Here is a 15,375-nt window from a genome sequence, read left to right as displayed (position 1 = left end):
AAATACATTTAACTTAGTCCATGTAAAATTATATATATAATACTGCATAATATATATACTACTGCAAAATATATACTACTCTATATAGTACATGGTATATATACATATGCTACTATATTTCATGCAGTATGAGATATATATTACTACATAGAGATCACGTGAAGAATTTATATGATACTGTGTATACTATATATATTGTATTTAGTAGTGGCAGAAGAATTTTAAACTCATTTATGCCACTATTATTATTTAAGTTTTGTGCATATTGGTAAGAAATAAGGCTGCTTCAGAATCTTTTTTTTTTAATGAAGAAAAAACTTCCAATAGAAAGCTGGTCCATCAGTGTTTCCAGTAATACTGCTACACCATCTTCCCTTCAATAGCCATCAGCTCTGCTATTGCTATGAAGCTAATGTGAGGTGACTCATTTAGCAGCATATTATTGCATCATTGCAACATGATGTAAGGCACATCAGGCGTTATTGAATTAGCCTGAATTTTGCAGTGTGACAGCAGCATTTTATGCACATTAGCACCATACTTAGTGCTCCTTATAGGAATATACTTAAAGTAAACATATTAAAACATAATTTCAGAAAAATTTACAGGATTTCCCAATTTCTTCTTTACCAGGAAAAAAATATGCTTCACTGGAATATTAAGACAGATGTAGTGGCCTTTGTGCATCTTCAGAGCATGTTTTGAGTTTCTTAAATTACTTTAAATGTATGCTGTTACTTGGGTAGTACCTTGGAGAAAAAATTAGCTGACGTCTCCCTGATTGTTGAAGTAAGTTGGAACAAATTCATCCATCTTCCACTTTTGCTATGACTCAATACATAAACATTCTCCTCATCTGGTTGCCAGTCAGAGAATGCTAGATTTGTATATGCCTGACTCACTTGTGCTGAAAAATATTACAGAATTTAATACAATATAGGTATAGAGCAATGGGAATTTACACTGTTGGCTTTTTAGCAAAAATTTGTGATCTACCTTTCTTTCTTGACTTAGGAACAACTTTCTTCACAATTTAATGTGGAACTTTATGAAGGTTTGCATCTTGTCTGCAAATTTAGGAATGTATTAAAGAATGAGTTTACAAGCATGAAAAACTGTATTTATTAGCTGTTACATCCTTCACAGTCTAAAAAGTTCGTTTTATTTTTGTGCAAAAAAAATACACTATAAGAACTTCGAAATAAACCCCAAAAATGCCTTTAGCACCAATTTCTTGGGCAATTTAACAGATGATCATTTTGGCAAAAGAAATGTTTGCAAGTATATGTTACTTTGCGTAGTCAGTGGTTTGCCTCTTTCAAATTTAAAAAAACTTTAAAGCAGTTTGAGCAGAATGCAAATCTAAAGAACAATCCTGTAGTGCTGGGGAAAATAGTATCTCAGAGCACACGCCTTCTAACAGCCATCTCACAGATTCAAGAAGTGTAATAAGAGTAGGACTCCAGAAATCTGAGATGTCTAGGGAGAACATAAAAGCTCACTCATACTATGCATAGGCAAAAATTGCAACTTTTTTGTCTTACAGGTGAGGTGGTGAGGAATATGCCAGCAAGAGTGAAAACAAGTGTCCATAGTAGGATGTAGATACCAGCTTGCTGATAGAGAAAAATTAATAGAACTGAATAGCACCAACTTAAAAGTATTTTTAATATGTTCATAAACTATAAAATCATAATGTGTATATATTATAATGGAGAAGATTAAAGCATCAGGTAACATTAAACAGCTGGAAGAATAAGCATACAGACAAAAATGTGAATGTTAGGAGGTAAGAGTATAAATTCATATGTGGGAAACAGAAATGAGATTTACTGACGAAATTGGAAAAGCAAAGAACAGTATGAAAAATGAATGCAGGAAGGAGCTATGGATTATGTTTGCTAAATACATGTTTTTACATGTATTTCATGTATACATGAAATCTGTATTCACATATACATCTGCACATGCTTTGTAAGAACAAAAAACTTGGAAGTGCCAAGAGTGAAAGAAATGAGTGATTGTGAATAATGAGATAGAGTAGTTTCAGTGGTATCTGACAGCTGAGATGTTACTTAAAATATGTGAATCAAAGAAGAAAAGGGTATTTGTAGCACATCTCATTTTAAAACGTGGTTGTTCTTTAAATGTGTATGGAGGCTTCCAAACAAGTCTTTCTTGATCTGCAGTTATAGCCCCCGAATAGCAGCATGACAGCATGTCTCTGCAGTTGCTTCTATGCTAAATTTTTAACAATTCATTACAAGGGCTATTGTGTTAGACCACTACTAACATGCTTTATTGTGGCATTATATGTCAAAGAATAGTGAGCACTAGATGTCTTGCTGGAAGATGAAAGCAGCAATGGACAGCTGTGTTGAACATATGTATTAAGTGTTTCTTTGCAGGGCCAGTGAGTACTTCATACTTTTTTCTTGGGTAACCTGGTGTATGTCTGAAGTTTGCATATGCAAGCACTCTTGCACACATTCAGAGTTCTGCAGTTTTCATTTCTTCCTGTAGGAATTCTGTTCATACCCTGAAACTTTTTTTTTATTGCTTGTCTCTAAGACTTCTATCCATGCTTGGCTTCCTTGAGAGAAATGATTGGACAGTTATTCTGTGTTGAGGATGTGCCATCTGCTCCTACGATATTGTACTGTTATTGAAATATTTTTTTAAAAAAGGGGAGGAGAGGGGACTAATGAAAGGGTTTAAATTAATAGAAAAATGTAAATAGCTTGTCTTAGGAATGATTGAAAATAGGCATATTTAGACCACACCTAGGTGGTAGACAGTAGAGGAAGTAATATTGTGGCAAAAGGGATGCTAAAGCTTGGGTAATTCTCTCTGGAGAATGTTAGGCTAAACCTTGTAGCTAGTGTGGCTCAGATCCCTTCAGGCTTGTTTTTTTGTTTGGTAGTTCGGGTTTTTTTGGAGGGGGTGTGTGTTGGTTTGTTTGTTGTTTTTTTAAGACTTCCAAGTTTATAAATTAGATCTTTAGGAAAAAAAACCAAAAAACAAACCATATATAGAGAGAATATACGCTTCAATATTATTGTGTACAATAAGGAAAAATATGCATACTTTAAACATGGTAATTATAAAAAAAATAGGTGCTATAGAAGGCCTACCTTTTTGTACTTAAAAAAAAAAATTTAGAATTTACTTTGGTACTAATAAAAGATGTCAGATTGCATCAGCTATGGACCCACAAGTTTAGGGTTTTGATTTTATTTTTTTTAAACTACTGTATCTATTCAACAGCAACAAGAAAGCTCTTCCTGCTCACTGCTGGCAGTATGTTTGAAGATGCTTTAGATGGATCTTTCCAATGAGGCAGAAAAATACATGATATTCTGGACCTTTCTTATCTGTGGGGCCTTAGAAAATACTACAAGCAGTGGTACCAGTTGCTTTTCTTCCTTCCTCACATAGTTTTAGAAACAGTGTACAGAACATAATGTCTATTTAAATCCAAGTAATACTGAGTTATGGAAGTACAAAAATTTTTAAGGCTTATACATCTGTGGGGTTTTTAATACCAATATAACTGTAAAGCTGACAAACTGATTTTATTTTGTAAATTTTCTCTTTTTAATCTCCTCTTCTCTGACACCTTTGATATCAGGTGTCTCCCCAAAGCAGATTTTTACAGCTGAGCTATCAATCTCTAAGAAACACAGCTTCTGAAGGAAAGGGTGACACAATGTTAACTGAAGCAGCTGACTGGATTCTACCAGCTGATACCATCTTAAAAGGTTGGAATAGGGAGGGGGATACATAGTTTAAGGGCAGATGGAATGTCCAAACTTGATTTTATTTTGCTTCATTTTCCTTCTCAAGTAAAAGCGAGCAATATTAACTTTCTCTTGATTATGATTTATTAGAAGTTAATTACTTACTGTGCTATTGGGAAAATATATCCTGTCTCAGCAGATAAGGAGCCTGCAGAACCTTTTTAGAAAGTAAAAATGTACTGGGCAGAGGCTAGATTTCTCTTTTCAGAGCTGGAGGTGACCACCTGAAGTTAATCAGGGAAGACATCCCCCCGGAATGAAGTGGGTAGCAGGTGTTAGGAATTAGTTATAGTTAGGGGAGGGATGCTATTTATAAAAGGGGAGCAGCCCTGCAAAGAATCATTTTGAATGTCTTAAGCAGACAAACTGTTACTTGTCTTTGCCCTTCTCTTTCTCACATTATTTAGGATTGGCAAATTTTCTTGCTTCCTTTTAATTTTTGATTGTGTTTGATTGTATTTAAGGTAATAAATATCCTGTAAATCAATATATATAGTATCTCACACATTGCTGCATAAGGAAGTAAAAAGCATGTTACACCATGGAGTGCAGATAAAATTTCTTTGGCCAGTTACTGTTGTCTCCAGCTAATCTTACTGCCTCAGAGCTGGGTACTTTGCAATTACAAATTTATGGTATAAATGGAGGATGGGGAAAAGATTAGCTCAGTTCTCTTCTCCCAGCCGTACCTGTCTGTTTGAATATGCTGGATTGCCCTTTGGATTTTCTTGAAGTATTTATTCCTCTTGTGTGTAACTACTCTAGCATGTTGAGCCACCATTTTGCCCTCCTTTCTTACTTCACAGGGAGATGAAGTCCCTTCCCAAACTTTGCATCTGCACAGTAACTGCTTTCAAGATGAATAGAGGCCTTGAGTAGAATTGGGAAGGGGAAGATGAGTGGTGTAAGCAGCCTGTTACTTAGCATTTGCTGCCTGGGATGGGCTAGGAGAGACTGTAGCTGGAGCGGATAGTCAGTGGATGGAAAGAAACACAAGACAGATGAGCCATTTTGATTCCTCTTCCATGGAACTAAACCATCCAACTTGCGTTGGTTTCAGTTGTGTTGTGGAGTGCTTTTTAAGATGATAGTGTTCCTGATGGCACAGATTTCTATAGAAAATAGAGGGAGAGAAGGATAACATTTATTAAGGGGAGGGGGATTGTAGCCTAAGATACTTACCAGACTTGTCTATCCATTTACTAGCACCTTAGTATTGGACTTAGCTTTCACTTGATCATGTCTTCCATGTTAAGTCCTAACAATTATCTGGTTGCTATATTAATGATAGTTTTTGAACCTTTATTATGTTACATGTTTTCTGACTTGGTGCTTAGAGCAAGTGAGATTTTTCTCTTGGTTGTGTGGGAGAGGAGATGCACAGCTTTCATACCATATACATGAAACATTCTACTAATGGTCTGAAATCTTTTGAAATCATTTTGCTGAAGATGCAGAGGGAGAAGCAGATGCAAGGATAGTTTGAGCTTTATAATATCCTTTATAGCCTGACTTCTGTAAATAAGATTCAGCATAAAATCTTTTACTATAATGTTGTCTTCTCATGCTCCTATCTTGTGATCAGAGAGAAAAGCAGGAAGGCTGGTACCAAAAAATTTTAAAAGTAGATGAATAACCCCTCAGCTGCCTCTCTTCTGACATTTTCCAGTTCTTTGCAAATCTTCTGCTTTTGTATAATAATCACAGTAAGGAAGCTGTTCAAACTACCGTTTTCATAATGTAGTGAAAAGATTCAAAGGCAAAGGGAGGCGAGTCTGACCTGTAATCACAATGCTTAGTAATGCTTTCCTAGAATTCAGTCAGCAATGAAAAAATACCTTGCCCGGGGGGATGAGCGAAGACAAGCTGAGCCAGCATAACCTCGGGGATTGGACACCAACATCAGCAGGGTGCCGCTTTTGGAACTGTAAGACAGAATTTGTAGTCTTGCCAATATGCGGTATCAGTGTAGGGAGGCCACTATTGCAAAAGAGAAGGGAGTCATTCAAAATATTTGTATTAATCGGGTGCTTTAAAGCCACTTAGATGCAGAAGGAATACAAAATGTTTCCTTCCCTTCACATTTAATCTTTACTCCTCCCACTGCTTAAAAATACCTAGATGGAATTCTGAATAAACTTCTTCCTTCTCTCTCCTCTGTCCCTATGCTCAGTCTCAGTATATTTACACATAAACAGAATTATCCATAGTAGCAGATTCTGCTTAGGTATACATATTGAATAAGCAGCCCTTTGTTATCCAGAAAAGCTTTGATGTAAAAAGAGAATATATCGATACTTTGATATTTTTGAGTGTTAACATTAATTGGGAAGACAGTAAACCTAAATGTCTGTTATTTTGTTTATGATATTGCATCACTTCAGTATTTAGTACCCTAGGTAGCTGGTTTTTACTCCAGTGAGCTAGATTAGCCTGATTACACTGGCAGGATGCAGTTGATGGATGACTGTCATTATCTTCTCAAACCTGCATGATACTTTTAGGTATAGGAGATGATAATTAAATTTTCAAGAGACTACATTGAGATTATAAGATCTGAGTATTTTTTTTAAATGAGGAATATGTTTGCAATTATCAGCATGTTGTTAGAGGATCTTCTCCTGAGATGTTTTATTAGCAACCCCTGATTTCCTTTAAATTGATCAAGAAAAAATGCTCAATTTATCATATAACACTTCAGATGTTGTTTTGGGGTTTTTTAATTCTGATATTTTCCTCCTCCTGAAATGGACCAAAAATGTATCTGATCAAATCTATTGGTAATGGCTTGAAGATGTACAGGTTAGCACAATATATTTAATGAAACCTTGTTTGAGACAAAACACTAGAGAGGATCATAATTAATGCCTCATTTTCTGCCAGTTGCTATTGATTACTCATTCAGGGTCCCTTTGTTCTCAAAATGGTGACACTGTATTTCACATTACTATTTGATGATATTCTCAGGATGAGATTCTTTAACAACATGCTGATAATTGCAAACATATCTCTGAATTTAAATTTAAAATGGATTTACATCATATGTCAGTGTTTTTTCCAAATTCAGCTACTATTTTAGAGTGCATATTTATTACAGTTTCTAAAGATTGGAGACTTGAGTAAAGTGAAATTTAACACTTCATATTTTGGTTATATTTTTGGCTTAAACTGCATGATCTGGAACTCAGGTGAGGGGTGTTTGTGCAGCCCAAACCTCTGTACTGTAGTAGTATCTCACAGAGGAATTATTTGTTAATGTTTTAATTTTGTAGTAGGTTTTCCTTTGAAATCACAGTAAAACATACACAACTGAACTGGGGGATTTTGCAAGTTTAGCAGAGTTTGACTTTCCATTTTGTTACGTTCTTTTAAACTAGTTCATGCAAATTGTCAAGTTTATCTATAAGGCAAGATGTGAGGTATTAAGACATGTTATATACATGCTTTAAGTCACCCAAATGGCTCACTGAATAAAAAGACATGTACGTGAAACTTTTGCTCTACTCAATGAAGCATTTCAAGTTTACAGTAGGGCACGGAATGCACTTATTACGTGCTCTATGTAATTCTGAGAAATAGAGAAATGCCAAGTTGAATTTGTCTATGACTGTGTGGTGGGATAATGGAGGGATCTCATTGAGATGAGTGCTTTTGTGTTACTTTACTTTTACAAAATAATGTATCTAAGCTCACAAATTTTAGCTAAACACTCAAGTTTTTTCTGTCTTTTGTTTGTTTGTTGGGGTTTTTTTGTTAAATTTAGACTGTTTTCCTGCCTTAAATAGGGACAGCCTGACTACTGGGACTCAAAGCATAAACCTTTTGAAAAGGAAGCTAATGCAAAAAAGCGAGGAAAAATAAAATCTAGTTGACTAATTTACTGGGGGGACAGGGACGGGGGACGGGGGCAGTTTCAAGATCTAAGTTTGCAGTTGGTAAGTTGCAGTTCTCATTTCACTGCCAAAGCAGCCTCCCTTTATTATGCCAGCACAATGGCTCTGTCATAATCAGTTGCATATAATGGGCTAATGCTTTTATTCTCAACAATATTATTCTTTTGACAGAAAATGAATGATGTAAAGGCATACAGTTGTATTTGGATGAAACTATTGCATAATTTGGCTATGGCTACAGTAGAAAAATCTGAGTTCTTGAAGTGTTTGCTAATATGTTTGCCTGTAAAAAAATGGATGTGAATGAGATTTAGACAAAGAAAGACAAGGCTAACTACCTAACCAAATACATTTTTGGAAAGGTAAAACCTTATACATGATAATGTAATGTATGGAGTGTGTTTGTTAAAAATGTTTGTGTAGTTTGCAGGATAGCTTGGCTTTCCTATCTACATATAGCCTAAATGCTGGAGAGCTGCAAGGAATATTACATAATGACATCTGTAGGCCTTTACTTGTCCACGTTTCTTTTTTTATATCAAAGTAAGAAAATCAAAGACGCATTTACCAACATCCTAGAATTCTGCTGACTGGTGTCGTAGAAGTTCATTGAAGGCAGAGCAGTATTTTGGCACCAAGTTGTATCTTTGGGATTCTGAAGATTGATGGAGTTGGGCTGGGGAAGAGAAAACTTCCAAAGTAGTCAAACTTTTTCTTACTTCTATGCTCAAATTCTTTGAAAGAATCAATTTAAAAAAAATAAATTAAAATATGTTGAGTAAGGAGCTTTTTTTTATCTCAGGCATACCATTTTGATTTAAGCAAATGGTTGATTAGCTTGTTAGGTTGAATGGAAGCTAACTTTGTGTGCACGTAAGTGCAGCTGCAATACGAAGTTACTTGTTTTCTGTGACAAGGGTGCATAAATACACCACCACCACCGCCTCCATGTAGATATGATTCAATTCTTTTCCCCCCTCACCTCACCGTTGCAATGTTTGAATGGATGACTCCCCTGCATTTCATTTTTATGGTAATACTTTTTAGGAAAATGACCCCTTTAAAGCATTTGTCTACATAGTGGCCCTTGTAAAAGCCTTTATTTTTGGGGTAAGGCCATGTCATTTCCCCTGAGGCTGTCAAAACTTTTTCTTGGTTTTGCTGAAAGGGATAAATTAGAAAAGTTAAGCAGTCATGTTTACCTCTTTCTCTGTTTTCTTTGGAATCAGGCTTGCTGTGTTCTTAGTTGATTGTAATAAAAGCCTTTTATCCCCCCCCCCCCCTTTTTTTTTTTCCCCTAAGGCTGGTTATTAAACACACATTCCTTAGGGAAAATACTGCTTTAAATAAATTCTTGTTTATCTTGAAGCTGGAAATATGCCTTATAAAATCCAAAGAGGCAAATTTTTGAGGGTGATGCCTGTTTATTTATAATCGTAATGCAGACAGGACTTGGTAGCATTCAGGAGAATAACCAGTCATTGATTATTCTTTAGTAATTGGATCCGTGCTTGGCAGATGAGGTTCGGAGTGAGCATGAATGTTCTCTGTGGAGAATGCTGCAAACTATGTATGTAAGTGATCTGCCTCTGTGCAGGGACCTTGGGCACTTAGTCAGGAGAAGCTTGGTGCTGATAATACAAAGGTTTTTTGCTATCCTCAGTGGTATTTTTGTATTCCTTCCTTTATCAGGTGCCCTGAGGAAAGGATCAGTCCTAATCAATATTGCTTCTCAATTGGTTCAGACAGGCAGAAAAATCAATAAGCTGAACTAATGACATCTATTTTTATTTTCTTTTGGAAGACTGAGGAACAATTATAAAATTTTAAACAGATGCTTCATTCAATTGTGGGAATGGTGGAAGAGGTTTGGGGGGGTTTTGGTGGGTTCCCACCCCCCCACACCCCCCCCACACCCCCCACCCCCTTTTTTTTTTTTTTTTTTTTAAATAACGAATTCTTACCCAAGCACAATCTAGATCAGGAAACTTCTTTGGAGTGTGTTGCATAGCTTGGGTATGTACATACTGGGTATGTATTATATTACTTATACACTTACTTTATGTTGTTGTTGTAGTAGCCACACTGCTTTGAAATTCAGGGTCCAGTGAAAACGTCAAGAACTGGAATGCTTAGGACAAAAGCAAGAGTGGTAAATGTCATGACGTGAAGGTTGGAAATTAAGTCTGGAAAAGATAGACGCATGCCTTTTGGAATGGCTTGGTAGAAGTGAATTTAAGAGTTTTCACTGATTGGTTTCTGGGGGTGTTTGGTTTTGTTGTGTTTTTTTGGTTTGGGGTTTTTTTTGTTTGGTTGGTTTGTTTTTTGTTGGTTTTTTTTTTTGTTTGGTTTTTTTTCATCTTGTCTCCCCTTCCCCCTTAATGAATAGAGGAACAGAGGGACTAGGAACCCTCCCACCCCTTTTTTTGGAGGTGTCTTTATGGCTCCCGTTGCATTTCCAAAATCACTGCTGATGATCAGAAGATGCTGGGAGGGAGCAGGGAGGGTTGTCTTTAACATGAATGGGATGTAGTTATTAATTGTGTTTGACAGCTGCTCTGAGCGAGCAGGGGCTGGTCTAGATGACCTCCAGAGGTCCCTGCCAGCCTCAGCAGTTCTGGGATTCTGTGAGTGGGACCTTGCTTCAGCTACTTGAAGTGACAACTATCACAATACTTCCTCCCTTTCCCCATGGGCTGTGTAAAGAAGTTTTCCTTAGAAGTTTTCCATCAGTCCTGGGTATTCTTGGGCTGAAGGTCAAGTCTCGGGCTAAGTGCAGAATTGGTTTCTTTTCTTCTTTTGGACAGTGTTGGTTCGGAGGAACTGCTTTTCACAAAACATTGCCCAGGTTTCCTGCACAGTGTTCACCACTAAAACTCTAATAAATGTTTAGAATAGCATCTTTGCTAAATTCAGACTTATACTATGTAAGCCAGATATTCTGATAATCGTAATATTTTCTGCAGAACAATAAACTCTTAACTGTTTGTTAAAGGCAGAATTAGGAAATCTTGAAACAGTCTATAAGCTGATTACACCCTCCCCTTCCATATTTTTCTGTATACTATGTTTAAAGATCACCTCACTCCTTATAAGGGTCTCTCATTTCAATATGAGTTTTATATAAACAATTCTGATTTAAATACTATTTTATTGTAAGAATAAGAATGAAGAAATTGAGTTGAGAGGAAACTTTATTTTTTTGCCTTAACATTTTTAATCATCATTAACTTTGTTCTTCAAACTTTGTGACAGATTTGTAAGGCATATATTTTTTTTTAATATGAACTCTGGATTTTCTGCTAATCCCAGTGCATTACAAGTTAGAAGGGATTTAGGACCTTACTGAGAGCCATGTGAATTAGCCTCACCTTTCACAAGTCATCAAAAGAACCAGTTTGAATCATCTACAGTATTAAAAAAAAATAATTGTTTATGAATGAGGGTATTCAGGCATTAAAAGGAAAGGTGAGGAGAAGCAGGACCAGTGGCCTCTGCGCATATTCCGGTCAGCTGCTACAGTCCTAGAAAGCAACAGCGCTAGAGCAGTTCCTGCCATGATCCAGTCTGCAAGTGTGCTTTTTTGATCACCTCTGGAGCCCATGGGTGTGCATGAACTTTGTTGAGAGCAGTCTGAGGGGAGGAGGAAAGTTGGCTTGGGAGCAGTGGGGCTGAAGGAGAAATTTTAGCTAGGTGGCACCTTGAATTCTTTTTGGTATAAAAGTTAATCCCATCAGCAGTTTTTGTGTTAGCATCATTTGGCAATTGAAATGTTAGCACAGTTTGAATGTAGGCAAAGCATAACTGTTGTCCTGCCATCTGACAGCCATGCTTTACCCCCTTTATAACGGGTAGACTGCACTACGTAATGACCAAGTATGAAGAAATCAAATCACTTATTTCTGAAGGCTGCTGGTTCCATGGTGACCCTAAACCACTGATTTTGCAAATATTAAAAGCAAAGTGTCTTTAGCTATGTTTTACACAGAGTGGGTGCTGCTGTATGAAGAAAGCTGTATGCAACAGCCAGGAGTGAAGCGGCAGTGAATGTGTTTTTATTGCCTGGTAGCATTATGTTTTCTGTACAAACAGTTCTGTGGGTTTCACTCTAAGTCTGGGGATTTTTCAGACTAAAACCAGGCTAAGTATAGTATCAACCATGGAAAACCTATATTCTCATAAATCACCAACATTCGTTTCAGTTTCACAGAAGAAATCTAAATAATGTGAGGTCAAACAATAAATAATGCACTTGCTAAGTGTTTAGAATGTTTTTGTATTTACTGCATGAAAAGGGAACAAAAAGGTTAGGGTTCAACTACATCATTGGTTTGAAGTTTTTAAAATGTCATAATTTTTTATGTTCTGTGCATTAATCTAATCTGTTATCTTTTTTGTCTGCATTTGATTCTTTTGGACAATTATTCCATGCTTTTATGAATATAATGTAATTCTGGATTTCTAAGTATGTGCTAAAACCTAATGTCATACTATAAACTCTTAGCAGTTTTTATCAGTTATGTTTCTATTGTGTAATAGAAGAGGTGTTGCATTGCAAACTAAACAAAGTATTATGGGGTTTTTTCTTTAGAATTTAAGAAAGACTTGATTCTTTCAGATGTTTTAAACTGAAATGGTTATATTTTTTTGGAGGCTCACAGCCAAACTTGCTCTGCCTTTCTGATGCTATAGTATATTCTCTGAATACTCATTTTAAAAAGTCAACATTTTTTTTTTTAACTCTAAGACCTTCACTGAAAGCCCAGTAAATTCCTGTAAACGCCAAGAGCAGTATGTGTGGTTAATAGTTTGTTAGCCTGGTATATTAACAGCTAAGTTATGACAGAGCTTAATTTTACTTTTTTCTGTGTGTTTTGCAGTCCAGTCTGCTTCGGTCAGATATGGGGCTTGGAAGTCCAGGCCAGCTGTCATCCTCAGGAAAACCTGGAACACCCTACTACCCATTTTCTGGTACAAATCAACGCCGAAGACCACTTCATGACTCACCAGCTCTTGGTGAGTAATATAGACAGTTTTTAAACTTTTGCTCAACATGCATTTCTGCAGACTTTTCTTTGACAGTTCTTTTTATAGATTGGAGATTGCTCTGTACTGAGCAATTCAAATTACAGCAAACCACTATATAAGAGAGAATCTGAAATTATTAACGTTTTCTCTGAGATGCTAGTTTGGATTCAACACTGGTCAGTATTGCTTATAAAACAAACAAGAAACTCCAATAAAGCTCTTAATTGCAAAAGCAATAATGACAGATGGATAAGAGCTGATGACCAGCTGAGTGCCCTTAACCCATGCCATCATTAACTCCTGGAAATGCCTGACCTTGAGGTCATTACCATTATTTAGTAGAGGAAAGACACAAAGGGGAAACAATTATCCTTTTATATGCTAAAAGTAACTTTATTGAGGGCAATACATAGTTCATTGTAATTGGTTCAACATGCCTTTAAAGTTCTTAGCAATTGGAGACTAGTAGTTTATCCTAAAATCAAACTACCTTGCAAAATATGCAGGCAGGAACTTGCTTAAAAATTATTATAATTCTATGACAGTATTAATATTTTATTCTGGAGATGCTTAGAGATAAATGGAATTTTAGTACTTGGTCATAGTGGTAATATATCATAGCTCTGAAGACTTTCTATTGAATTAGGGAATCAAGAATGAGCCAGCTGTTCTATCATTTCTGCTGTAAGACTGTTGCGAATAATTGGTGTGCAAGTTTTCAAAAAATCTTTTTCATATAAAAAGAGGGACTCCAACCTGATATTCTAGTTTAAAAGCTACTGTGTTTCAATGGTAGCATGTTATGTCATTAGGATTATTCTAGTTATATGTTTGGGCTTTTAATGCCCCTCATTCTGTATAGCACTTGTATTCCATAATAAAATCTTGTTTGTTGGAACCATATAACTTAAACCATACTTTACCCAGAATAATACTTCATCAAATGCAAATTGTTTCTTGAAGTAACTTTAGTATTAACTAGAACTGCAAACTCATTGGGTATGAAAATAGTCCTGAACATGCTTGAAACTGCTTTTTAAATCTTTAATTATAAAAATATGACTTTGGAACTTTACCTATATATGTGTGTGTGTATATACGTATGTATGCATTTTAAAATACCATTTTTGTGTAACTTTTTAACTTGTTGTCAAGACAACCGCTGTTCAATAGGGGTTGTCATTCTTTACAAATGTATTTGTAAGTATTCATTTTCCTCAGAATATGAGAAACAAACACAGCAGCCTTCAGATCTGTTTCAGAAGAGGAACAGTATGAGGAAAGTTCAGTGACATTGTTTGCTGCTTGGAAGGGTGTTTGAACTGTAATAGAAAAGAGTTGGGTTTTTAAATAGTTATTTTAAGTCGTTGTTGTTGTCATTGTTAAGTTTAGGCCCCATTAAATCGATTTTAGTGAGAAACTACTGTAACAGTAGCCTGCTGTGGTTTTGAGTAATGGTGGCTGTTAGAGCATGACTTTGAGTGCTGGACAGAGTGTGATACTGATGTGGGCAGAAAGGTTATGGTATGAAGCAGTCATTGAGGGAGAGTCCTAAATGAGATTGTCTGATTTTTATTATATACTTGAATATATAATTAAGTTAGTTTCTTGTGCAATCTAGATATAGTTTGGTAAGTTCCAGATATTATTAAATCAAACAAAATGAAGCTGTGTGGTGTTTTCAGAGTAGTAATCCTATTTATTTTATTCTTTGAAAGAGAAGCTCAAGGGATATAGACCTGTTCAAACTGTTAACAGTGTGATATTCCTCTTTCTGTCATGGCTGAATCTGGGGAACTGTAACCTGGGACATAGCAGGTGGTGGTCAGAAAATTGTGGAAATGTTTTTCCAGAAATGCCAGGAAAAGGAAGTGCACTTTTATCTTGAGTCATGTTTCCAATGGCTTGAGAAAGTATGTTTACTTTTTTTTATGGACTACTTAAATGTTACAAAACTGCTGCCTGAGAATTTAAAGCAAAGTGGAATTATGGCTATTTTATCCCTGAGAAGGCATTGCCTGACCAGGATTTTAACAAACACTCTTTAAAATTGCTACTGAAGTTCATTGAAACCACCAACCAGTGTTCCCTTCCAGGTAACTCTTTGAGTGCAGCGTAAATATCTTTTGAGAAGTCCTTTTACTTTCATATCAAACATGCCCTATGGGGAATGATCAGAGTAAAGATACCCAGCAGATATTCTCACCTTATCTCGCCTTTATCTTGTCATACCGTATAATAAAATAGTGATTAAATGTTCTGAATTAAAGTAATAGGAATTTTGTATTTTAATTGAAGACTTAATTGGTCAACTGTAGAACTGGTAATCTTACCAGATACTCATCTTCAGAACATCAGTTAACTTCCAATTTAAGTGTATACTATTCAGATTAATTCTATTAGCAGCCAGGTTCTTGATTTAGGTAGTGAAATTGCTGGGTACTTTTGTGATTTTACAATAATTATTGGTAGAAGGAAGCACGTATCATACTTCCAACTTTACTATTACATGCAAATTTTAGTTATATTGCCTTTATTACTTAAGTAATTAGGTCAGTAGATTTGCTGTTTATTTACAACCTTGCCATGGTCTAAAAGCTCTAGAAATTTACACCATGTCATGAATTCCTTTTTGATAGTTCTATCTTTACTCT

General features: G+C 35.8%; 1 protein-coding gene across 11 annotated transcripts in view; it reads left to right on the top strand.

The window, feature by feature from the left end:
- TCF12 (transcription factor 12) overlaps positions 1 to 15,375 on the top strand; it is a 175,686-nt gene that overhangs the window by 106,392 nt on the left and 53,919 nt on the right. For all 11 annotated transcript variants that reach the window (XM_049813453.1, XM_049813457.1, XM_049813456.1 and 8 more), the window contains one exon: positions 12,574 to 12,709. In XM_049813453.1, the coding sequence (XP_049669410.1) occupies positions 12,574 to 12,709 (136 nt within the window). The remainder of the gene's footprint in view (positions 1 to 12,573; positions 12,710 to 15,375) is intronic.

The sequence above is a fragment of the Accipiter gentilis genome, chromosome 10 (genome assembly GCF_929443795.1).
Source record: "Accipiter gentilis chromosome 10, bAccGen1.1, whole genome shotgun sequence".
In the NCBI taxonomy this organism is placed as follows: domain Eukaryota; kingdom Metazoa; phylum Chordata; class Aves; order Accipitriformes; family Accipitridae; genus Astur; species Astur gentilis.
Note: the sequence above shows the minus strand (reverse complement) of the source record. Positions and strands in the feature narration are given on the sequence as shown.